The sequence below is a fragment of the Mesoplodon densirostris genome, chromosome 13, assembly GCF_025265405.1.
Source record: "Mesoplodon densirostris isolate mMesDen1 chromosome 13, mMesDen1 primary haplotype, whole genome shotgun sequence".
NCBI lineage: Eukaryota > Metazoa > Chordata > Mammalia > Artiodactyla > Ziphiidae > Mesoplodon > Mesoplodon densirostris.
Window position 1 is genome coordinate 12957928 of NC_082673.1, and position 24573 is coordinate 12982500.

The window sequence follows — 24573 nt, forward strand, 5'->3', positions numbered from 1 at the left end:
AATAGTCCCCACAGTCACATGAAATAACATAAGACAGAATAAACTAATTTCAAGTCAAATACAGTACCTCCAACGATGACGTTCACCATTTCTTCTACAATGCTCTGCACAATGTCTCGTGGCTTTTCCTCACAGTCATGGTTTTCTCCATCATATAATACATCATTTTTAGATAATGCTTTAAAAAAGAAAAATTCAAGAAAACAGTATTTTAGTTTTTTGGAAACTTTTACTAAACATTTATAATGAAAAAAATCTAAGAAATTAAGAATAAAAGAAAAAAAACAGATATATGAAACTAGAAGCAATTACATGTTAAACCTTCAAAACTTTTAACCAAACCATATTTTAAAGTATTTTATCATTTCAAGTCAATTTCAACAATATTCGTTTGACAAGCTATTAAATGACTATTCAACTTAAATGAGTTTTCTAGATTATTTAAGAACCAAAACTTTTAAAAGTATTCTGAATGAAACATTTCTAACATGTCCCACACTTATCAAATAATATCAAACATAATTAAAGCTTGTTTTGATTAATTAGGCTCACCAGTAATAACAAGCTCATCATTGTGCTCTAATATGATAAGGTCCTTGAAGAACCAGAGACAGGGCTATCTGAGCTCTTCCTTACTATTTTTTCCCCAACATACTCCACATATCCAATGTAAAACTAAATTTAGTAAGTAAAAAAGAATTCATCTCCCAATTTAACATTAATCAAAAACAGACATAACTACCAATCAGAACTTCTGAACACACAAGAAACTAATAAAACTTGATAGTCCCAGTTAGTTTGTAGCGACTACTGCAGATAAAAATACAGTTTCCCCGGGATTTTCTGAAATGCTGAAAATATCTCGGGAAGGCTCAGTTAGCACTTTATGATGCTTTGGGATCTGGGTCCCTGTTCTGGGAGCCACTGCCCTACAGCAAATGGCCTCAGACTGCATGTGGGCTTATGGTGCTACTGTCTACACACCCCCCAACTCACACTACTATGAAGGACCACTACTCAAAACTCTGACTTCCAGAAGTCCGTCCTCCCTGTGTTCACTGCTCCTCATCTACTGTTTGCTGCATTCTACAAAATACTGAATGTCACAGGAGAAATCTGATAAATAAGCATGTCAAATCAGTAACATATTTTATAAAAAATTCAAATACAATAGCATTTAGATTCTTCTGTGGAGTAAAAACATATAAATGTCTTGACATACAATCTTTCCATCTTTCTTAAATTTTGTATTCCTGCACTCAAGTTGGCTAAAGTTACCAAGAGTCTAAAAATTAACAGTTTCAACATAACTAAATACACATCATCACTAAAATGTGCACAAAATGATTAGCAAATCAAGTGAATTCTCTTATAAATTATGACAGAAATAGATTAGAGTAACAGTGAATAATACTTATTACATATGGGAAATGATTATAGAAGTTAACTTTTATGTCCAAAGTCACACAGCCAGTAAGTGACAGAGATGGGATTCAAAGCAGATAATCTAATTCCAGACCATGCACTCTCAACCAACGGCTCACAAGCAAAATTTTCATTTATATCAGCTATCGTGAGAAAAACACCTTTAAAAATAATCACGACTATGCCACAGGAATTATGTCTTATTTATAGTGCTGTATCCTAAAAGGTACCTACAGTGGTCCCTACTACACAGTAGATGCTTCCACCCCTTGGGTCTCGGCCTATGTTGTTTCTTCTGTTAGAAAACTCCCTAAATTTTCTGGCTAGGCAATTCCTTCCCTTATCCAAACAAGATTCAGCTAAAGCATCAGTTTCTCGACAAAAGTACTTCCTAACTCTCCTCAGCAGAATTATCTTATGCATGCCACTTGCAGGATATTTATCACATTACACCTCATTTATAATGCCTGACCTTCCAGGCAGACCATGAGCACCCTAAGAGCAATGGCTACATCTTCATCAGCTTTTTTTTTTTTTTTTTTGCGGTATGCGGGCCTCTCACTTTTGTGGCCTCTCCCGTTGCGGAGCACAGGCTCCGGACGCGCAGGCTTAGCGGCCATGGCTCACGGGCCCAGACACTCCGCGGCATGTGGGATCTTCCCAGACCGGGGCACGAACCCGTGTCCCCTGCATCGGCAGGCGGACTCTCAACCACTGCGCCACCAGGGAAGCCCTTCATCAGCTTTTTTAACGCCAAGTCCTAGCACAGTGCCTGGGACACAGTATGCTAAATCAATATTTGCTGAATGCAGGGATGAAGAAATGGAGGAATAAATAAAGTTCCAGCCTTATTATAGATTTGCTCTTTGAACAGCTCCTTTATAAGTTTACAGTGAAAGTAGGGGAAATTTCAGCAAGCGCAGGCTAGAAAAATGTAAATCATATAGGCAGTATAGATTCATTATTAGCTTGAGTACTAGAAATGCTTGGTTTATCAAAACTGTCCCCTTTAAAGTAAATGCTAAATAAAGTACTCTTAAAAAGAGTAAAAAGGCACCTATTCATGACACTGCTGATATTCAAACCACTGTTATGTTATGGAAAAGATGTGGTTAAAAAAAAAAAATCAAGAGCTAAAAATATACTATAGAAGTCTTTCCTCAAAGTAAAGTAAAAACACAGAATTCAGATGAATTGTAACTAAGCCCTAACCATCCTAGTTCTACAAAACCACATTGGAAGGCAACAGAATTTCCATCATTTTTGACACCAAGCTAAGGAGGAACAAAGGGAAGAAACTTGTTTCCGGGCAGTTTTATAGAACAGCTAAAGCTGAGAATAACGTTTGGGGAAAAAAATGACTGCATGTGATTATTTTTAGAGAAACACATTTGTAAAACAAATAAATGCAATTTAATTTTTGTAATCCTGTAACTTTTTCTTATAAATTTACTGAGAAAAAAGCACCGTCAGAGAAGATCTAAATCTTACTGATCATTACACATCAGGATATAAAAATAAATATTTTTGTATGCCAGGTGGTTATTCAAAAGATGTCTTTTCATATTTAATTTCAGTCCTTTTTTTTGACAATAGTGTCTTGTGAACTTATAATGATTTCCTAAAATTTTCAGTCACATTCCAGAAAACTCTACTAAATAAATAGGTCTCCTGTTTGCTATGAACTAATTTTAAGAAAACTTTATCACCTAGGATGGACAAAGTCCACAATTACCGCAACGTGCCTGATACCCATTAAGTCATACCACCCTTTCCACGTTTCTTTACCAAAAATGCCCTCCTGCATTCTTCCCCCAACACACACCTCCCAACCCCTGCAAGCCCTTCTCAGAAAGATTACTTTCGGCTGCAGCTGCCTGATCAGCTTCAGTCTGTTCATTTTCTGCACTGGAAGTATCAGATCCATTTTCAGGTTCTGTATCATCCTGAAGGCTTTTATCCACATCATGTGAATGGGGATCAAGGTCCCCTTCATGTTCCTGGGATATATGATCAACAGTCTGAGGTGGCAAATATCTAAGTTGAGGTGATTCAGGCTCATGATGGCTTACTGGAGACTGCAACAGATGATGATGCTGTCGATGCCTTTCTTTTTCCATTTGTTTGGCTTCCTGCAACTGGAAAGAAAGAAAATAATTTCCAATATTAGCAAAATAAGTTGTTTAAAATTTGGAGGGGTAATGTTACACTCAACTATAAATCCTTCATAGGAGCTGCCACCTTGCCTCTAGGCTTAGAAATCATGGTCCATCAGAAATAAAAAACTAAAACATACTAAAAACAACAATAGAAAACAGTGGTTACTTCTCAGGGGTATGGAATTTGGCAAACAAGAACAGAGATGGAAGTCTTTCACTATATCCTCTTGTCATTATTTTTGGTGTTTGAATGATGTAAATGTACTACTGAAACAAAACAAAATTAAAAACAAATTAATTTTTAATAACCTTAGAATGATAACTGGACTGTTGCCAATGTAACAGTAGATTTACCTAAAATCAAATAAAAGCTTCACTAAGGGAGGAAAAAAGTGGACAGGGAAATAAAATACACACACATTCATTTTTACTTATATATACAGAAATAAGTCTAGACATTTACACAAGAAACTAGTAATAATGGTTACCTTTGGGGATAGAAGTTAGCAAATGACCGAACTGGAAACAAGAGTGAGAGGGAACCTTTCAGTGTGTACCTTTCTGTAGCAGGTTCTTATGTCACCTTGCCAAATGTCTTTTAATTAAAAAATAATAGTTACATTTAATAAAATTGCAACAAGTACTTAAATGCCTCTGCCCAATCAGTCATCTAATAAGAATGAAAAAACTTTATAAATGCTCCAGTTTTATTTTAGGAGACCTAAATTATTATGTACGTAATACCACGTGTAAAACTGGTTCACTTACAAGATGCTAAAAACAGTAACAATCAAGATCACAGGGTTTCATTTTTTAGCACTTTATTGCTTTTAGACACATCTCTTTTGATCCTCATGACCTAATAGGAATCATTCTCACAGAATTAATTTCCACAAAGATAAATATTTTAGTGTCAAATATGAACATTTCATATTCCTAGTAATATTCTAGGTTATGAGGAAATACCAGAATTAATCATATGAATTTATAAAACAAATTTGAATTAAAAGATTTTAATGCCCAAAAGGTACGAAAAAACTTATAATCTGTAATGATCTAAGTCCCTTATTTTACAGATAAGGAAACTGATGGGCATGACTAGTTGCACACAGTTGGAATCAGAAGAGACTTCTTGGACTTCTCAAAGCTTTAGGCCATTCATGAGAAAGTCCATTTCCAAATTAACAGTGAGGAACCTTAGACTTGCAATCCAATCTCGCCCTCAGCCTAACTTCAGCTAATCCGTACCATGGTTTAGTAGGGCAAGCACATACTTTGGAATTACAGACAAGCATAATGTTGAATTCTAGTTTTTTTCTACTTATTCCAGAGTTGTATAAACTCTAGAAAGATCCTTGGGAACAAAGAGGAACTTAACTTTAAACATTTTCTATACACTTTCATACTTTCTAGAGTAGGGTTTCTCAACATCAGTACTATTGACCTTTGGAACAGATAATCCTTTGTGGTGTGTGTGTGCACGCGCACCGGGCGCGCTGGGGGAGGTGGAGGTTGCCGGGGTACTGCAGGGAGCTCAGCAACATCCCAATCCCTATCTCTAATGGGTAGAAACCCATTACAGGTCATGACTCACCCCAGTCATGACAATCAAAAGTGTCTCAAATGTGGCTTTGGGGGGCAAAACCACCTCCAGTTGAAAACCACTGTTACAGAGAAAGAAATTAGCATCTTCCCTTGTGAAATAATTTTAGAACTGAACATTTTATAGTGAATTTCATTTGGGAAGGAGAGGAAAAGTTATCAGCCGTATATATGAATGAATTAGACTTCTAGCTTCGAATATTTTAGCAAATGTGGAAAATTATTCTGCCTCGCCTTTTTAATTTTCTCTCTCCCCTTTCTGACTTTTCTAATTATCCATAGCACAGAACTAATATGCCTCATGACACGAAACATGTTCATAGCCTTTATCATAACTCAGTTATATATTTATTTGTGTGATTATTTAAGATTCATCTTTCCCCTCTATGTCTGTAAGAATTTTGAAAGTAGTGGTGATACAGTGCTGATATTTTGCCCAGCACGGTACAACTGAGAACTAGAACAGTGCCAAGAACATACAGGGAATGTAGTAAAATTTGCTGAACAAGTCAAACCAATAAAACTTATATTTCTTCTATTAAAAAGTGATAAAATTTCATTCACTTCTTTGAAAAAAAGCAGCTAAGCTATTATATGTGATTACAAAATATTAGCAATAATCCAATGTCAATACATAGGAGAGTACATAGGATAGTGACTGAATAGACTACAGTACATGCTCAAGTACTCTGCATCTATAAAAAACAATGAGGAAGATCTAAGGGCTGATATGGAATGCTTTCCAGGACATACTGCTAAGTGAAAAGAGTATGAAAGAGTATCCAGAGTATGTGTGGTAGCCAGCCTTTTTAAGATGGCCACCAATGATCTCTACCTCTTGATTTTCACTTCTTTGCAGAGTCCCCTCCCACACTGTGCCAGGGATGGTCTGGGTGATCACTTTTTTTTTTTTTTTAAACATCTTTACTGGAGTATAATTGCTTTACAATATTGTGTTAGTTTCTGCTGTATAACAAAGTGAGTGAGCTATATGTACACATGTATCCCCATATCCCCCTCTAGGTGGTCACAAAGCACTGAGCAGATCTCCCTGTGCTATGCGGCTGCTTCCCACTAGCTATCTATTTTACATTTGGTAGTGTATATATGTCCATGCCACTCTCTCACTTCATCCCAGCTTACCCTTCCCCCTCCCCATGTCCTCAAGTCCATTCTCTATGTCTGCGTCTTTATTCCTGTCCTGCCCCCAGGTTCGTCAGAACCATTTTTTTTTTTAGATTCCATATATATGTGTTAGCATACAGTATGTTTTTCTCTTTCTGACTTCCTTCACTCTGTATGACAGACTCTAGGTCCACCCACCTCACTATAAATAACTCAATTTCGTTTCTTTTTATGGCTGAGTAATATTCCATTGTATATATGTGCCACATCTTCTTTATCCATTCATCTATCAATGGACACTTAGGTTGCGTCCATGTCCTGGCTATTGTAAATAGAGCTGCAATGAAGATTGTGGTACATGACTCTTTGGGTGACCACTTTTGATCATAAGGTAGACAATGTAGCTTCTGCCTTGTTCCTCTCTTTCTCTGCCCAATGAAGGCTTTAAATGACTTCAGCCCCAGTTGATACTGTGATCCACGCAGCCAACTGCAACTTCATGTGAAATCCAAGCTACAACCACCAGCTAAGCCACTCTTGCATTCTAGACCCTCAGAAATTGTGAGAGATAAGCAGCTAAGCTGTTAGTTTTAAGCAGCTGAAGTTTGGGGTAATTTGTTATGCAGTGACAGATAACTAATACAGTATGCTACCTTTCATATAAGAAAGGTGATACATGAAACCATACGTGTATCTGCTCATTTGTGCTAAAGAAATGTAGAAGGATAAACCAGAAACAATAGAGATTAGCTACATCCAAGGGGTAGAAAGAAGGGAGGAAGAGGATTGGAGTGACAGGATTGAGGAGTATTTCTGTAGAGCTCTAACTCTTTTCTTTTTTTAACATTTTTATCGGAGTATAATTGCTTTACAATGGTGTGTTAGTTTCTGCTTTATAACAAAGTGAATCAGTTATACATATACATATGTTCCCATCTCTCTTCCCTCTTGCGTCTCCCTCCCTCCCACTCTCCCTATCCCACCCCTCTAGGTGGTCACAAAGCACCGAGCTGATCTCCCTGTGCTATGCGGCTGTTCCCACTAGCTATCTATTTTACATTTGGTAGTGTATATATGTCCATATATACACTACCACTAACTCTTAATTCATAGTAGTGTTTAACAGACTCAAAAAATAAGCAAGCTATTAAACCAGAATGTGAGGAGTACTGAAATGGAAAACAGGCAGTAACAAACGAACTTAACTGTATTATAAAGTAATAAAATTATCCTGCTGAAGAGTATGGAGAAGAAAAGAACTAACCTAAGTAACTTTGGAAAATAATATTTTGAACGGATACTATAAAGCTAAAGACAAAGAAAAAAACAAAACCCAATAAATATAAATGCTATAATGTACCTAGTAAGTTTGCTTCTCAGTGTTATAAGTAAGCAATTCTAAAACTATTATATGTGTGTAATAGGCCTGAACAAATAATGTATCATAAAAAATGAAAGCCTTATTTCTCACTGTTTAGAGAAAGTTACAAATAAGTAAAGGGAGAAGGCTGAAATGAACCCTGTGGTATTGGCCCGGAATCAGAAGCGTCAGTATGAACACACAGCTTTTAAGACATACGGATGGGTAGTCACACACGGGGTGGGGGAGGTGGGGTGACTGTACACATATGTATTTCCTAGTTCAGTCTGCTGGGAGGGCCTAGAAGCAGTAACATCTCAGCTGCAGTGAACACACCTGGCACTCAGATCTTGGTATCCAATTACCATTCTTCAACTGAAGGAGCCAGGGCTCCCTGTTTATGCGTCTACTACTCCAGGGGGGAAGCAGAGAAAATTCAAAGTGAGCAGGGAACATCTTGAGATTCCAGAAAGTGAAGAGGTACTAAAAAAAAGGATGGGGGCTATTGTCAAAAGGACAGAAGGCCAAACCTGGAATAACTGGGGCAACAGAATAAATGACGATAGAACTGGATTATAAAACATAGAATAAAATAAACATCCATGAATACAGATTGATATAAATAAAAAACTGAATAAATAAATAGGAAAGGAGAATAATTCTGGCTAATAAATATAGAAAGAGAGAGAAACAGAAAATCACCACCAGGGAAACAAAGCAGTAATAACTGTTGCCAGTCAGATCCACCAATGGATACTCAAATTGGGTGTGGGGGAATATGAGGAAAAAAACAGGATATTTGCATAGTCAGAAAGTATCTCTCCTGAGATATTTATTAAATGTAAAAGAATAACTTTTCAGTGGAGGAACCTGGAAGATACCACCTTAACTAAGTAATCAGGGTTACTTTATTTAATAGTACTATATCAGTGTTAATTTCTGCTTCTGAACATTGTAACATGGTTATGTAAGATGCTGCATTAGGAAACCAGAGTAAAGAGGATCTCTCTGTAAATATTTTTGCAACTTTTCTGTAAGTTTACAATCAGTTCCAGATAAACAGTTAGAAGTTGTTTTTTAATTATGAAGACCTAGATAATTTTTTAAAAAATGATTCTCTAGCTGCTGATCTCTTACCCTCCTCCCCAAATATATTTCATCACTATAGAAATTTTATTTTTTAAAGGCTCAATGAATAATTTTATACCAGAATAGATCAAATTAGGTAACTTGATATCTACATTATACTCATCTACTAAGCTTGAGAGCAATAAAAATATCAATTCATAAACACTTCCATGAGGATGATGGCAATCGATATCTTTCAAATTCTATTTGTGAACAATTCAAAATGTATTTTATCCAACATCAAGCAAGTCAGTAAGCCTCAAAACAAAAACAATACCACAGATCTCCAGTACGTAAAACTGTAAATGAAAGACATTTTCTTCACAGGCACAAAAGATTTCACTATATTTTCATTAAAATCTTTTCTATAGTTGATGCCTGTGGTGTTCTATATAATCTCTCTCATTTTTTAATACTTACTGCTTGGTTTTCCATGCGTGCAAAGATAACATTTAGCATCTGAGTAAGAGTAGCTTTGGCTGTTGTCTGATTGATGAGATTTTTGCTTGCTAGATAGATATTGTAACATGTTCTCACAGCTTGCAGTACAGTTCCTTCGTGAATTTCTATGTGTTGAGATGTTACTGCAGTAAGTAAAGCCTTTAAAAAAAATACAATTAAAGCAATTTTTTTTGCGTCCAGAGTTTCAGCACAAAAATACATTGGTATTTTTGTATTAGAATTAAAAATTGCAGACACCATTACCACTTTAAGGTAATGTATACAGATTTTCTACCTGCCTTAAATATATCATCAATTGTTAAAAAATTTTATGTTTTCCCCATCCTGGTTGTAGTTTCCATATAATCCTCCCAAACCCAAAATGCTAAAAAACCATTCAACTGATTTATTTCAATCCGAGCTTCATTTTAATAGAATAGTATTTTGGTCTACTAAAATGCACAGCATTAATACTCTGTCATAGTGTAGCACAGAAAGGCTTCATATGATATATCTGTTGAACTAGATGTCAACTTAGGGAGGATACATATTGTGCCTTATTCACTTTCAAATTTTTCTGAGATCTAACTTACAGACTGAACTCAATGTGCTGTTGTTATTACTGTTGCAGATGCTTACAAACGTTTTAAAATAAAGCATTTAAAATAATCCTAAGGTGAATCCTCCAATAAAGTGAACAGCTATAATTTCTGTGAACTGTCGTCACACACTAGGTTACTCAATTTCTCAAAAGCAAGGACTCATATCTTTTGTCTTTCTATGTTGCACAGTGCTATGCAGGGTCAGCACTGAGCACATACTAAACAAACCACAACTGACATGAAACTGCAAACAACAGGCCAAACTGAATAGCTTTATTAGAATAAAGACATTTTATGACTTATGAAGTAAGTGCAGCTATGAGACTGAAAGGCTCAGAAGGGGTGATAGACACACATAAAGGACACTTCATACATGTAAACAATTTCAAAAGTACTAATAGTACAAGAAAATTTTTACTAACAAATAAACATACCACCACTACTATTAGCAGTAACATTAAAAATTCAATATGTATAGTAGACTGAAAACACAAATGAGTCATTTTTCTTTAAAGGAATTTAATGATCCAGGTTTATCATAGCACAAACTCAGGACAGGATTTAGCTGAGCAGGTTCAGCAGATGGACAGGTGCAAGGGAAGCAGGAAAGCTGGTGCTCAAGCAGAAAAGCTGGTGCACATGGGACTAGACTACAAGTGGTCTGACAGTAGTAGAAGAAACTAGAAGGGTCACAGGACCTTGACATGGAACCCTAAAGCTCAAAAGATAGAACCATGTTAGAAACTGGAAAGCTCTGGAAGACTCTGGGGGCCTAAACTGGGGCCTTCAAAATATGAGATTTGGTAATGATTCTTCTCCTAGTGAACTCCTGGCATTCAACAATAAAATCCCCTGATATGGAGTCTAAAAAGCACCCAAATGACCTCTATTATAGCTGGAAAGCATATAAAATGACTTTTCCAAATATTTTCAAGGTAAGAGGCTTCTGATTTAAAAAAATATAGATTATGAATAACGTTCATTTTTATAATTAATTACCTTTATTATTTGTAACTGAACTCCTTCATCTGTTTGAGGACCTTGGAAACAGCCACAAATTGTTTCAATAATTCTATCAATTAATTTTTTGCCTGGTGTTGTACTATCTGGAGCACTGCCAGTCAAGTGCCCATAAGCAATAAGTTTCTGAAATAGAGAAAGAAAATAAAGATCCTAATTAAGCTAACAAATATATATATATACTAATTAAATATACATTCAAATTACGATATACAATTGAACATATGTTGTAAAGTTTTTACACAAAAATATTAAGGTATAATCAAAGCCAAGGCTATACCAACTTTTCCTAAAGAAAGCTTTATTAGCTATAAACATGTGAAATTATTTACACTTGTAATAATCACAAAAACAGAAAAATAACCATAGCAAAACCATCAGGCAATACTTTGAGAAAGGCAGGGCTTAGAACTTGTCTCTGGTGAGTTCTAACAGCTTACGGCTTTCTATCCAAACATTACTGATACTGCTTTTGTGAAAGCTACCTTAACACGTTCAAATGACCCAAAATCTTCTTCCAAATTAGATCTGCGAATATGCAGAAAACCATTTCCAGACACTGGCTGCAATAAATCACAGATTTGTTCATTCATCATTACCATTATAACCCTGGAAGGAAGGCCTTAGATATTAATTTTTCAGAGAAAACAAGGTCACAGATGAAATGAACTTATCCTTATGTGTGTGTCTGTGTGTGTAAGTAAAACAGGAAGACAGAAAGGAATTTTTCTGACATAAATGAAGGTCAGAGCTAAAGTTTCACAGTAAATATAAATACTAAACTGTTAATATTAACCTACTGCTTTACACAAAACAGTAAGCATCCAGTAAAATCAGTGCAAATAATGAAGTATGTAAACTCAGCAGCAGGTTATGACACTTCCATTATTGATAACCCTAGTAAAGATTTTGTGTCTCACTAAGCTAACTAATGATTTCTGCTATCCTTAAACTGGAAACATCTTTTTGCAACTCTTGTTTCTCTTGAATATAAGCAACCATTTGGTTTCTTACCACAAAGAGAATAATCAAGGCTTTCATGGAAAATGTCTGAATCATCAATCGTGAGTCCTACTTAGAAACACATTCAAATTAGATGGTTTTTTGCCATTTCATACATACCTGTAAACAATCTAGAGATGTACTAACTATTCGGGGACACTTGGACTGGCATGCCAATTCAAAGGGCAGGAAGTACTTGTCTGCTTCAATAAAATTTGTCTTTGATTTCACTGGTGGAAGGGTGCCTGATCCAGCTTTTGCTTCTCCATGAGGAGGACTAAATGAAAAAAGAAGAGTCTGATTAAAATATCACATTCATCATATTGATGATACACTATTTCAGTTCTAAAAAGCAAAGCACTTTGCTAAACCAATTTTCATTTTCCCATATTTCATGAGGAAACCAAAGCCCAAAGAAGTTAAGTGATTTGCTATAGGTCATAAGCTAGTGGCCAGAGCTATAATTAAATGCAAGAAGAAATTTTTAAATTAATTAATTAATTTAAATAAAGTAATTATTTAGGTTATTAAATTTTTAGTAATCTTTCTAAATATGAATCAAAGTCTTTAAGCAAAGACTTTAAAAGCATATCTTATGGTATTTCAGAAATACCCTTACTTGCTTATTTATGAGGCCTTTTTATATTTATAAGTATGCTTACCATTATATTCAATATTTCTCAAAAATCATTTTTTTAAAAATTGATTTTATGAAGATCACATGCAGAAAATTTGCCACACTAAAATACACATGATTGTATTATTATTTTGGCCAAGACTGACAAGTTTGCAAATTAAGGAAAAAAACCCCACAAACCTCTGCTTTTCAGTTTCCGCTTTTATTTCCTCTGGGGAGGGAAAAAAGAAGCATACATTAGAAAACTTGACAAGGGAAAGATCATTAACTAATTCGATTTGATTATAGGTTTTATAAATTATTTTATAAATTCTATAAGAAGTTGGGAGAATGCACTTTCAAAAGAAAATTAGGTACTAGAATTCTGTTGCAGCCAAATGTATTAATTTATACAAATAATTCTATAAAACTATATGAACAATATACATTAACAACCACAAGGATAGGGTAGAATTACAGATGACTAATTCCCAAAGCATTTCCTTTTCTCCAAGTAGTTTTTTGGGGGGTGGGGGGTCAAGTATCTTTACATTAACCAGAAGCACTAGGATTAAGAACAGAATAATACGTATGCTGTATTCAAGTGACAACATATAAGGCACATGTTGGGTTAGGGAAAAAAACTCAATATACCCCCTTTGGGATTATCTCAAGGAGATTATCAGGCCAGGACTATAATTTCTTGATCGTGTATATATGTGTTGATATTTAACCAATTTTTCTACTTAGGACTATACAAGGCACTGCAAAATACACATGCTCAATTTAATAGGAAATTTTCCCTTTTGCTGTTTATATCCATAAGAGATGAGGTAAATTAGATAAATTCTACCTGTAATAGAAGAACCTTAAATTTAATGATAAGCTGGGGAATCTGGTTAATTGATTAAACCTGTTTGAAATCTGTAAGAAAAGCATTCAAATATAACATTAATAATTACTACCACTGCAGCCAACAGTTGTTGGGAACTTACTATGTGCCAAGCACTGTTACGTTTTACATGTACTAACATGTTTAAACCTTATAACAACCTTATGAGGTTTGTACTATCATATTTCCATTTTAAAGATTAGGAAACTGAGGCACAGACTTGCTCAAGGGCTGCATGGCTTGAGTGTGTGACTACTCTGGTTTCACTAGGTGTCAAAACTAGGTAATCTAACTCCCAGATCCCGGTTTTTTAAACAACTCTATTACATAGGTGTACCTATGAATATTGAGCAAAATGAGTTAAATTTGGTATTATAAACAACTTCTAGCCCATAAATTAATAATTATTGAAAGCTATCTTGGGAGTTTCCTGGTGGCACAGTGGTTAAGAATCTGCCTGCCAAGGCAGGGGACGTGGATTCGAGCCCTGGTCCGGGAAGATCCCACATGCCGTGGAGTAACTAAGCCCATGGGCCACAACTACTGAGCCTGCACTCTAGAGCCCGCAAGCCACAACTACTGAGCCCACGCACCACAACTACTGAAGCCCATGCGCTTAGAGCCCGTGCTCCGCAACAGGGGAAGCCACCGCAATGAGAAGCCTGCGCACCGCAATGAAGAGTAGCCCCTGCTCGCCGCAACTAGAGAAAGCCCGCGCGCAGCAACGAAGACCCAACACAGCCAAAAATAAATAAATAACATTAATTTATTTTAAAAAAAAAACTATCTTGTATGAAGCACCTCCCACATACCAGAAATTACAGTAAGCCCTTTATAAAGTGACCCTGCCAAATTACTCTGTCATTGCGCGATCTATTCATTACCTACTCTGTGCTAAGCACTGATATTTGGTATTTCAGTCTAGTACTCTGTGGACCAACGCTCCTTCCATTTTACCAGTGGTAGGAGTAGAAGGGAGACAATGTGAAAATATTATCTGGGGATATTTAAAATACTACTAAATAAAAGTTCACAATGTCTGATATTTAAGATCTGCTTATGGCTACTAAAATTGTACAGTTTACCAAAAAATGTAATAAAAATAATTTAAATCACTTTTAAAAATACAGATGAGAAGGAAATGATATATTAACTGCCCCAAATCTTCATAAAATTTTTAGAGGTATTTTTTAATTTAAAAACATTATTATTATTATTTAAGAAGCTGAGGTATTGCTAAAAACCAGGTAAGGTAGAAAAAAGATGTGATGTAGGAGAAGCAGGGAGATGAGCGACAGTTTTTGCATAAAGTGAATTTCCATTTATACAATAGTTAGTAAACAGAGTATTCTGGTTAAGTAAATAATACATTAATTAAGAATATCAGAGGTAGGGCTTCCCTGGTGGCACAGTGGTTGAGAGTCCGCCTGCCGATGCAGGGGACACGGGTTCGTGCCCCAGTCCGGGAAGATCCCACATGCCGTGGAGCGGCTGGGCCCCTGAGCCATGGCCGCTGAGCCTGCACGTCTGGAGCCTGTGCTCCGCAACGGGAGAGGCCAAAACAGTGAGAGGCCCGTGTACCACAAAAAAAAAAAAAAAAAAAAATCAGAGGTAGTATAACATTTTAAAGAGCGCTGTGTTTTGATAACACCTGTCAATAAGATAACCTGTCACTAAATAACCATGTGACCTTAGGAAACAACCCTCACTTCACTACTTAGGTGATTGCAAAGGTACTTACAATATATTCTAAGACATGGATCAACAAGTATGTCTCACATGCCAAAGCCAGCCCATCACTTCTTTTCATACAGCACAGGAGTTTAAGAACAGTTTTTATAGCTGAATATTTGTGATCAATTTGATGATAGGGAACACTAACTCTGAAGCCCAATGAAGAATAATGTTACCCCCCTAAAAGAATTCCACTCTTCTCATTAGTAGACCAGGGTTACAAAATTTATACTCATTTGATCTTATTTTGAATTTCATTAAGAAAAAATGTGTGTAAATCTGTTTTCTCTTGTTATGTTAAGTGCTACAATATCCTTGACTTTTCCTCTTGGCCCACAAAGCTCTTTACATAAAAAGTCTGCTGACCTTTGCTCTAAAACACTATGGTTCAAAGGATCCTATAGACTATGAACTATTTCATTCTATGATTCCATTATATTTTAAATGTCCACATTTAAATAGTCTAATAAAACATACCTAACACAAGTTGAATGTAATTTTTCTCCAGTAATTCATATCATACTATAACATTTATTTATATCTATTTATCTATCTACCTATCTCCTTATTGTAAATTATACAAGGCAAGAACTGTTCAAACTAATCTTTTTTTTTTACAAAGAAACAAAAAACACTTTAATTCTCAGTGTTTCTAATGTTTTAAATTACTTTGCACTAAACATGAGTTTTCCTATTTTTTTCCATTTTCCTATAACACTTTTAACCCAGAGTCAAAGAGTTTTTAACGTTTTGACAAAATCTTTAAAGGTCATGGAACTATGACAATTTTTCCCACTGATTATTAACATAGCTTGCATGTTTTCAGCTTGCAAGGTTATCTTCATGGTCCTGCAAAATGTTTATATTTTTACAGTCTTCTGAAGACTTGTATTCATCTTAATATACTTCCTTTCAAAGCCATTCAAGGCCACTTAAACTGAAAACACTGAAAGACACCATCACTAAAAAGATTAAAAGAACAAGTGGCAACAGAGGAGCGGTAGAGTAAGTATTTATCAAAATACTGAAAGTAACAATATTACAAACCACGGTATTTTAAAACACACTGAAAACTATTTTAAGTATGTAATACTACTTTATATTTGTGCAGCAACAGAGTTTAAAACACTCTTCGATACATACCTAATTTTAGCCTCAAGTCCTCACTTTATGGATAAGGAAACCATAGATCAGATTAGTTTAATAATGGCTTAAAAGTCAGCCAGCTGGTAAGCAGTGATCCAGAAACTAGTGTCTCTAGTCTTAAAGTAGTGTATTACACACTACACAGTGTGCTATATTTAAGCAATCTTTTATTAGCTGATGCAGGTGAACTGAAAAATTCAGGGTAAACATATTGTAGAGCAGTGAGTGGTTCTCAAAGTGTGGCCCCAGGACCAGCAGCATCAGCATCACCAGACACTACACCAAACGTACTGGATCAGAAACTACGAGTGTAGAGCCCTACAGTCTGTTTTAACAAGGCTTCAAGGTGATTCTAACAGACAAACAAGTTTAAGATCCATTGCTAGAAAGTGGTTAAAAGAAATGAGTGCCAGACGGTTGGGTTTCATCCACTATGTCCACATCCATTTATTGTACCTTTAAGACTTCTTGGACTAGTGTTTGAGCCTATGCTAAAAAGGAATTCCTTTTCAGTTTTCTTAACTTATAATAAATGCCCAGTCACACAGCCTTTGAGGAAACTGCCTCTCTAGTTTAATGAATTAGGGCTTGAAAACAGTTTACTTCAGGTTGGCCTTCAACAGTAGAATCAAGAAGTACAGTTGACCTTTGAACAAGGTGAGGGTTAAATTATAATCAGCCCTCCATTTCTGCTGTTCCTCTGCATCCACAATTCAATCAACCACGGACTGTGTAGTACTGTAGTATTTACTACTGAAAAGTATCCACGTATACGTGGACCCACACAGTTCAAACCTGCTTTGTTCAAGGGTCAACTGTAAACTAATTAATTCTCAATTATTAAAGAAAAAACATCCAGAAGAAAAAAAAATATTGAAGTATCAAATTAAGAAGTAGCATACTCAAACTAAAGACCACTTGGTGCTTCACTGTGAAATATTTTCCTGTTGAAGTCAGAATCATTACAAGGATGACCACAAACAGCAAAACAGTTTTGACATTGCTCTGGAAACACTGGACAATACAAATAGACAATACTGGATGTGATAAGAAAAGTCATCACTCCTGAGCTGATATAAGATAAAAACCAGACACTGGATTTGTTTGTTTAGTGATATTTAGGTTTTTAAACTATGTAGTCGTAACACTTAAAACAAACTTTATTATTTAAATTCTTTCAGGAATTCTTTTCTCTCTAGCCACCAACTCCACCTATCCCTTCAGAACTATTTTTATACAATCTTTTTAAAACCTTATAAACACAACCACTGCATTATATATAGAAGGAAAGATTAAAATTGGAGGAAATGGGTCATTGTAAATTAGCATAAAAGTATAGATTTTAAAGTATTTTGAAAGAAACACAAATTTCATTCCTTTCAGGTACATTAAATTCCTGAAACCAAGTACATTAAATTACTGGAACAGCTGATAAGGCACAGGACTTAAGGAACAGGAAAGAATGATTTATTAAAAAAAATAACTGATCACAGGCAAGTTATGTACATGACTTCCTAAGTATATTCAGTATTTTCTCTCATATTTTTACTATCAAGTTGCTTAGCAGCTTTCTTTCCTGCATTGACAGTACAAATATACACTTCAAAATGATATTTATACAGAGCCAACAAACTGTATCATCTCTACACCAAGCATGATTGATATTACCTCTCACGACACCTTTGGTCTTACAGCATAGCTTGCGGAGCAACAGCACATACTCAACACAAACTAAACTGGTAATCTAAGGAAACACAAGGTCAAATGAAGAGTTGTTTTTTTTTGTTAATCAGTTTTTGCTTTTTAATTAATTTATTTTTGGCTGAGTTGGGACTTCGTTGCTGCACACGGGCTTTCTCTAGTTGCGGCGAGCGGTTGTGTTTATAAGGTTTTAAAAAGATTGTATAAAAATAGTTCTGAAGGGATAGGGGGAGTTGGTGGCTAGAGAGAGAAGAATTCCTGAAAGAATTTCAACTCTTTGTTGCAGTGCACGGGCTTCTCATTGCGGTGGCTTCTCTTACTGCGGAGCACGGGCTCTGGGCTTGCGGGCTTCAGTAGTTCTGCCGCGCAGGCTTTCAGTAGTTGTGGCTCGTGGGCTCTAGAGTGCAGGCTCAGTAGTTGTGGCGCACAGGCTTAGTTGTCCCACGGCATGTGGGATCTTCCCGGACCAGGGCTCGAACCTGTGTCCCCTGCACTGGCAGGTGGATTCTTAACCACTGTGCCGCCAGGGAAGCCTTCAAATGAAGTTTTTAATAAATACATTAGAACTTACACATCCAACGTGCTGTCTCCTTCAAAGCGGTAACGGTGGGAGGGTATGCATCAATTATCATAATACTGCCAGTATTCAAAAATATATGTGGAATTCATTGTTTGCAGTTCTCTCCTGCCTGCTTCCTTCTTTTATATGAATAACCTCACAGAGGAAAAATTTCTAGAAAGGGAGTCAGATTCTAGCCAATTAACCCGAAGTGGCTTGGAGCCAAGCATGAGTAATGGTATGTGACTAGAAAACAGAAGTTCTCAACTTCAGTGCTTCTGTGAACCAATGTCAAATTGTGTGTGTGCGAGCAGTGTTTTAGAAAAAGTACATAACTCTCATCAGATTCTGAAAGAAGCCTGTAACCCAAACTATAAAGATGATACAGGATCAATTAAAAGCAGTAATTTGGATCAATGATGACTATACGTGAAAGCAATTTTAAACAAAATATTTATAAAACATTGCATAAATGTAAGGAATCACTTTGAAAAATAACATTCCTTTGGATGTCTATATTCTGCTAGGTTTACTTTTTCAAAGCCAAACATGCGACTTTAGCATCACATTTCAAACAGTTAAGGATTAAATAAAAATACAGGAGTTAGGGCTTCCCTGGTGGCGCAGTGGTTGAGAGTTTGCCTGCCGATGCAGGGGACACGGGTTCGTGCCCCGGTCTGGGAGGATCCCACATGCCGCGGAGCGGCTGGGCCCGTGAGCCATGGCCGCTGAGCCTGCGCGTCCGGAGCCTGTGCTCCGCAACGGGAGAGGCCACAACAGTGAGAGGCCCGCGTACCGCAAAAAAAACCAAACAAACAAAAAACCAGGAGTTAAATAGAATGTTACAGTAATCTAAGGACGAGATAATGGCATGAACAAAAGCTGCGACAGTAGGGACGAGTAAATGTGAATTCCATGGACATCTTGGGAGGAAAAACAGTGAAACAATCTCATTTATGTAGGAGGAGCAAGAGGAGCGAGGAGAGGAGCCAGGGCTTGCCTAACTGCATGAGAAACGTACCATTAACTTAGACACAAAACGCAGTTCTCTCACTGTGCAAAAGTAGGGGTGAAGGCGCAGGGGTGAAGAGGAGGCAAGTTTGGGTCACGTTTTGTTCTACGCGGCCGGGATGTTCCAGCGGCAGTGCTCAGCAGGCACTAAGGCACACAGATGTGAAGATCAGGAGATAGCAGGGGAGACTGTTTTCCAAAATGGTCACTACGTTATCTCCCACCCCACATGCCCTTCTGCAAAGTGACCGTGCACACCCCCCCAAGAGAGAAAGTCTAATTCCCCTCCTCTTGAATACGGACTGGCCTTAGAGATTCATTCATAACCAACAGAATACAGTGGAAGTGACAGTGAACACCACCAAGATTAGGTCAGAAAAGGCCAAGCAGCCCCTGCCTGATTCTCTTGGAATGCTGGGTCTCCAGACACCCACTCTTTGAACCCAAAGGCCCTGATGTGAGAAGCCCAAGCCACACGGAGGCCATATGTAAGTGGTTCAGTCGACAACACCAGCTGAGCCCAGTTTCAAGTCATCACAGTCCAGGCGCCAGACATGTGAGTGAAGAAGCCCCCAGAGGATTCCAGTTCCCAGCCATTCACATCCAACCGCCCACCCCTGTCACCCTGGTCATCTTGAGTCCTCCCAGATGAGGCTCTAGACACTGTGGAGCAGCAACATGCCTCACCTGAATTCCTGACACACAGAGACTCTGTGAGCATAATAAAATGATCACTGAGTTACACCACGAAGTCTACGAGTGGTTTATTACACAGCAATAGATAACTGGAACAGAAAGGGTGAAGGAGGCTTGAGGAGACTGGGGTTTGAAATACCTCCTTGGCAACTGGGAGAGACAGCTAACTGAGGGGCACAAAAAAACTGCCAGGAACATGGAAAGTTCCAATGTGTTCTGAGCATTTGGATAGGGAATCCAGGTAGTTAATAGGTATGGTGCTTAATAAAATGCAGCCAGGACTTGCCCCCTAAACTAACCCCCTTGTAATATACTTATCAGCCTCCTCAGAATCTGGAGGCCCTCTGTAAAATTAGGTTGCAGAATTATGACTAAATCATATATAAAGAGTTGATGGCTATTGAAATACAAAGTAATTTAAAACAAAACACCAGTTTAAGTTTCTTTTTAGCACCCAGAAAGCAGTCAAAAACATACCTTTTCCTTATATTACTACTGTCACTGCTCCCCACCTCCCTTCCTGTTTAACAGAAGCAAAAAGATGCAATGCAGGGGCTTCCCTGGTGGCAACGGTGGTTGAGAATCCGCCTGCCAATGCAGGGGACACGGGCTCAAGCCCTGGTCCGGGAAGATCCCACATGCCGCAGAGCAACTAAGCCCATGCGCCACAACTACTGAGCCTGCGCTCTAGAGCCCATGCGCTGCAACTACCAAAGCCGGCATGCCTAGAGCCTGTGCTCTGCAACAGGAGAAGCCACTGCAACGAGAAGCCCGCGCACCGCAACGCAGAGTAGCCCCCGCTCGCCGCAACTAGAGAAAGCCCACGAGCAACAGCGAAGACCCAGTGCAACCAAAAGTAAATAAATTTATATATTTTTAAAAAAAGATGCAATGGGAACAAATATTCAGCTGGGATCAACCAGGAGTTGCATACACAGTGAATATTCACTAATATGAATTAGATGTTCACAGGTACTAAAACGATGACTGCAGAACTGATAAAATATGTTAAGTTCTGATATACTTAAAAACTTAAATTCTGGAAATGGAAGATGCAATGCACAGTAACATGTGCACATGTTATAGTACATGTTATAGATAGCACCACAATGCTCTGTTCAAGTAACCCTCACTTTACTTAAAAAATGGCCCCAAAGTGTAAAAGTAGTGATGCTGGCAATTTGGATGTGCCAAAAGGAAGCTTTAGCTTCACTTAAAGTGCTTTAAGTGAAAAGGTGTAAGTTCTTGACTTAATGAGGGAAGAAAAAAAAAATCGAATGCTGAGGTTGCTAAGATCTATGGTAAAAACCAATCTTCTACTCATGTAATTGTGAAGAGAGAAAAAGAAATTTGTGCTAATTTTGCTGTCACACCTCAAACTGCAAAAGTTATGGCCACAGTGTGTTAAGTGCTTAGTTAAGATGGAAAAGGCATTAAATTTGTACAATTAGATATTTTGAGAGAGAGAGACCATATTTACATAACCTTATTACCTTATATTGTTATAATTGTTCTATTTTATTATGTTATTGTTGTTCATAACTTACTGTGCCTAATTTATAAATTAAATTGTAACATAGGTATGTATGTAGAGGTAAAAACAGTATATAGAGGGTTCAGTACTAGTCACTATTTCAAGCATCCACTGGGGATCTTGGAACATCAGGGGATGCAGGGGACACGGGTTTGTGCCCCGGTCCGGGAAGATCCCACGTGCCGTGGAGCGGCTGGGCCCGTGAGCCATGGCCGCTGAGCCTGCGCGTCCGGAGCCTGTGCTCTGCAACGGGAGAGGCCACAACAGTGAGAGGCCCGTGTACTGAAAAAAAAAAAAAAACAAAACAAATTCATACCCTAATTAAAAAAAATATTCATACCCTAATTAAAAAAATACTTTGGGAATTTCCTGGTGGTCCAGCGGTTAGGCCTCAGTACTCTCACTGCTGTAGGCCCAGGGTCAATCCCTGGTCGGGGAACTAAGATCCCTCAAGCTGTGCGGCGCTGGAGAAAAACAAAATAAAAAATACTTTATTGCTAAAAACTGCTATCAACCATCCAACCTTCACCTGGCGGAGGGAGTGACCAGGGTGGTGGGTGCTGAAGGGTGGGGCGGCTACAGCAATTTCCGAAAATCAGACGACAATGAAGTTTGCTGCATCGATTGACTGTTCCTTTCAGGAACAATTTCTCAGCAGCGTGCAGTGCTGTTTGACAGTATTCTACCCACAGCAGAACTTTCCAAATTGGAGTCAATCCTCTCAAACCCTGCTGCTGCTTTATCAACGAAGTTCATGTTATATTCTATTGAATAAATCTTTTGTTGTCATTCCAATAATCTTCACAGCAGCTTCACCAGGAGTAGATTACGTCTCAAGAAACTACTTTCTTTGGTCATCCATAAGAAGCAGTTCCTCATCTGTTAAAGCTTTATCATAAGACTGCAACAATTCAGTCACATCTTCAGGCTCCATTTCTAATCCTAGTTCTCTTGCTATTTTTCCACCACATCTGCAGTTACTTCCTTCCCTGAAGCCTTGAACTCCTTAAAGTCCTCCATGGAGGCTGGAATCAACTTCTTCCAATCTCCTGTTAATGCTGATATTTTGACCTCTTCCCATGAATCATGAATGTTCTAGAATGGTGAATACTTTCCAGAAGGACTTCATTTACTCTCCCCAGATTCATGAGAGGAATCACTACTATGGCAGGTATAGCCTAACAAATGTTATTTCTTCAGTAATAAGACTTCAAATTCTTGATCCCTGGGCTGGATGCTGTGTTATTAACAGGCATGAAAACAACATTAATCTTGTTATATTGAATACATCTCCATCAGAGCTCTTGTGTGACCAGGAATACTGTCAATGAGCAGTAATATTTTGAAAGGAATCTTTTTTCCTAAGCAGTAGGTCTCATCAATGGGTTTAAAATATTCAGTAAACCATGCTGTAAACAGATGTGCTGTCATCCAGGCTTTGTTGTTGCATTTACAGTGCACAGGCAGAGCAGATTTAGCATGACTCTTAAGGGCCGTCGGATTTTCAAAATGGTAAGTAAGTACTGGCTTCAACTTAAAGTCACCAGCTGCATAAGCCCCTAACACAAGAGGGTCAGCCTGTCCTTTGAAGCTTTGAAACCAGGCACTGACTTCTCCTCTCTAGCTATGAAAGTCCTAGATGGCATCTTCTTCCAATAGAAGGCTGTTTCATCTACACTGAAAAGCTGTTGTTTAGTGTAGCCACCTTCATTAGTTATCTTAGCTAGATCTTCTGGATAATTTGCTGCAGCTTCTACAGCAGCACTTCCTGCTTCACCTTGCACTTTTATGTTATGGAGGCGGCTTCTTTTCTTAAACCTCATGATCCAGGCTTTGTTAGATTCAAACTTTTCATCTTTTCACCTCTCTCAGCCTTCAGAGAATTGAAGAAAGTTACGGTCCTTACTATACATAAAATGAATATCTAATAACGACCTACTGTATAGCACAGGGAACTCTACACAGTACTCTCTAATGACCTATATGGGAAAAGAATCTTTAAAAAAGTGGCTATTTGCATATGTATAACTGATTCACTTAGCTGTACAGCAGAAACTAACACAACATTGTAAATCAACTATACTCCAAATAAAAATTTTTTTTTAAAGTTACAGTCTTGCTCTAGATTAGGCTTTGGCTTAAGCGAATGTTGTGGCTGGTTTGATCTTCCATATGGACCACTAAAACTTTCTCCATACCAACAAGGCTATTTCGCTTTCTTATCATTTGTGAATTCACTGGAGTAGCACTTTTAAATTTCCTTCAAAGACTTTCCCTTTGCATTTATGACGGAGCTGTTTGGCACAAGAGGCCTAGCTTATGACCTATCTCAGCTTTCAACATGCCTTCCTCACTGAACTTAATCATTTGTAGCTTTTGATTTAAAGTGAGAGACATGCGACTCTTCCTTTCGCTTGAACGCTTAGAGGCCACTGTAGGGATGTTAACTGGCCTAATTTCAATATTGTTGTGTCGCATGGAATAGGGAGGCCTGAGGAGAGGGGGCGAGACAGGGGAATGGCCAGTCTCGGTGGAGCAGTCAGAACACACAAGTAAGTTTGCAGTCTTATATGGGCATGATTCGTGGTGCCCCAAAAACAATTACAATAAAAACATCAAAGATCACTGATCACAGATCACCATAAAAAAAAGTGTGAAATATTGCGAGAATTACCAAAATGTGACAAGAGACATGAAGTGAGGAAATGCTGTCGGAAAAATGGCACTGACAGACTTGCTCAAAGCAGGGTTGCCACAAACATTCAATTTGTAGAAAATGCAGTGTCTGCGAAGCACAATAAAGCAAAGGGCAATGAAACA

At 37.6% G+C, this 24573-nt stretch overlaps 1 protein-coding gene across 2 annotated transcripts in view; it reads right to left on the bottom strand.

Annotated features, from left to right (window-relative positions):
* ARFGEF1 (ADP ribosylation factor guanine nucleotide exchange factor 1) overlaps nucleotides 1–24573 on the bottom strand; it is a 138047-nt gene that overhangs the window by 75134 nt on the left and 38340 nt on the right. For both annotated transcript variants that reach the window (XM_060115445.1, XM_060115446.1), the window contains exons 2-7: nucleotides 12682–12712; nucleotides 11985–12141; nucleotides 10842–10988; nucleotides 9220–9399; nucleotides 3287–3563; nucleotides 68–178 (exon numbers count right to left, since the gene is read on the bottom strand). In XM_060115445.1, the coding sequence (XP_059971428.1) occupies nucleotides 68–178; nucleotides 3287–3563; nucleotides 9220–9399; nucleotides 10842–10988; nucleotides 11985–12141; nucleotides 12682–12712 (903 nt within the window). The remainder of the gene's footprint in view (nucleotides 1–67; nucleotides 179–3286; nucleotides 3564–9219; nucleotides 9400–10841; nucleotides 10989–11984; nucleotides 12142–12681; nucleotides 12713–24573) is intronic.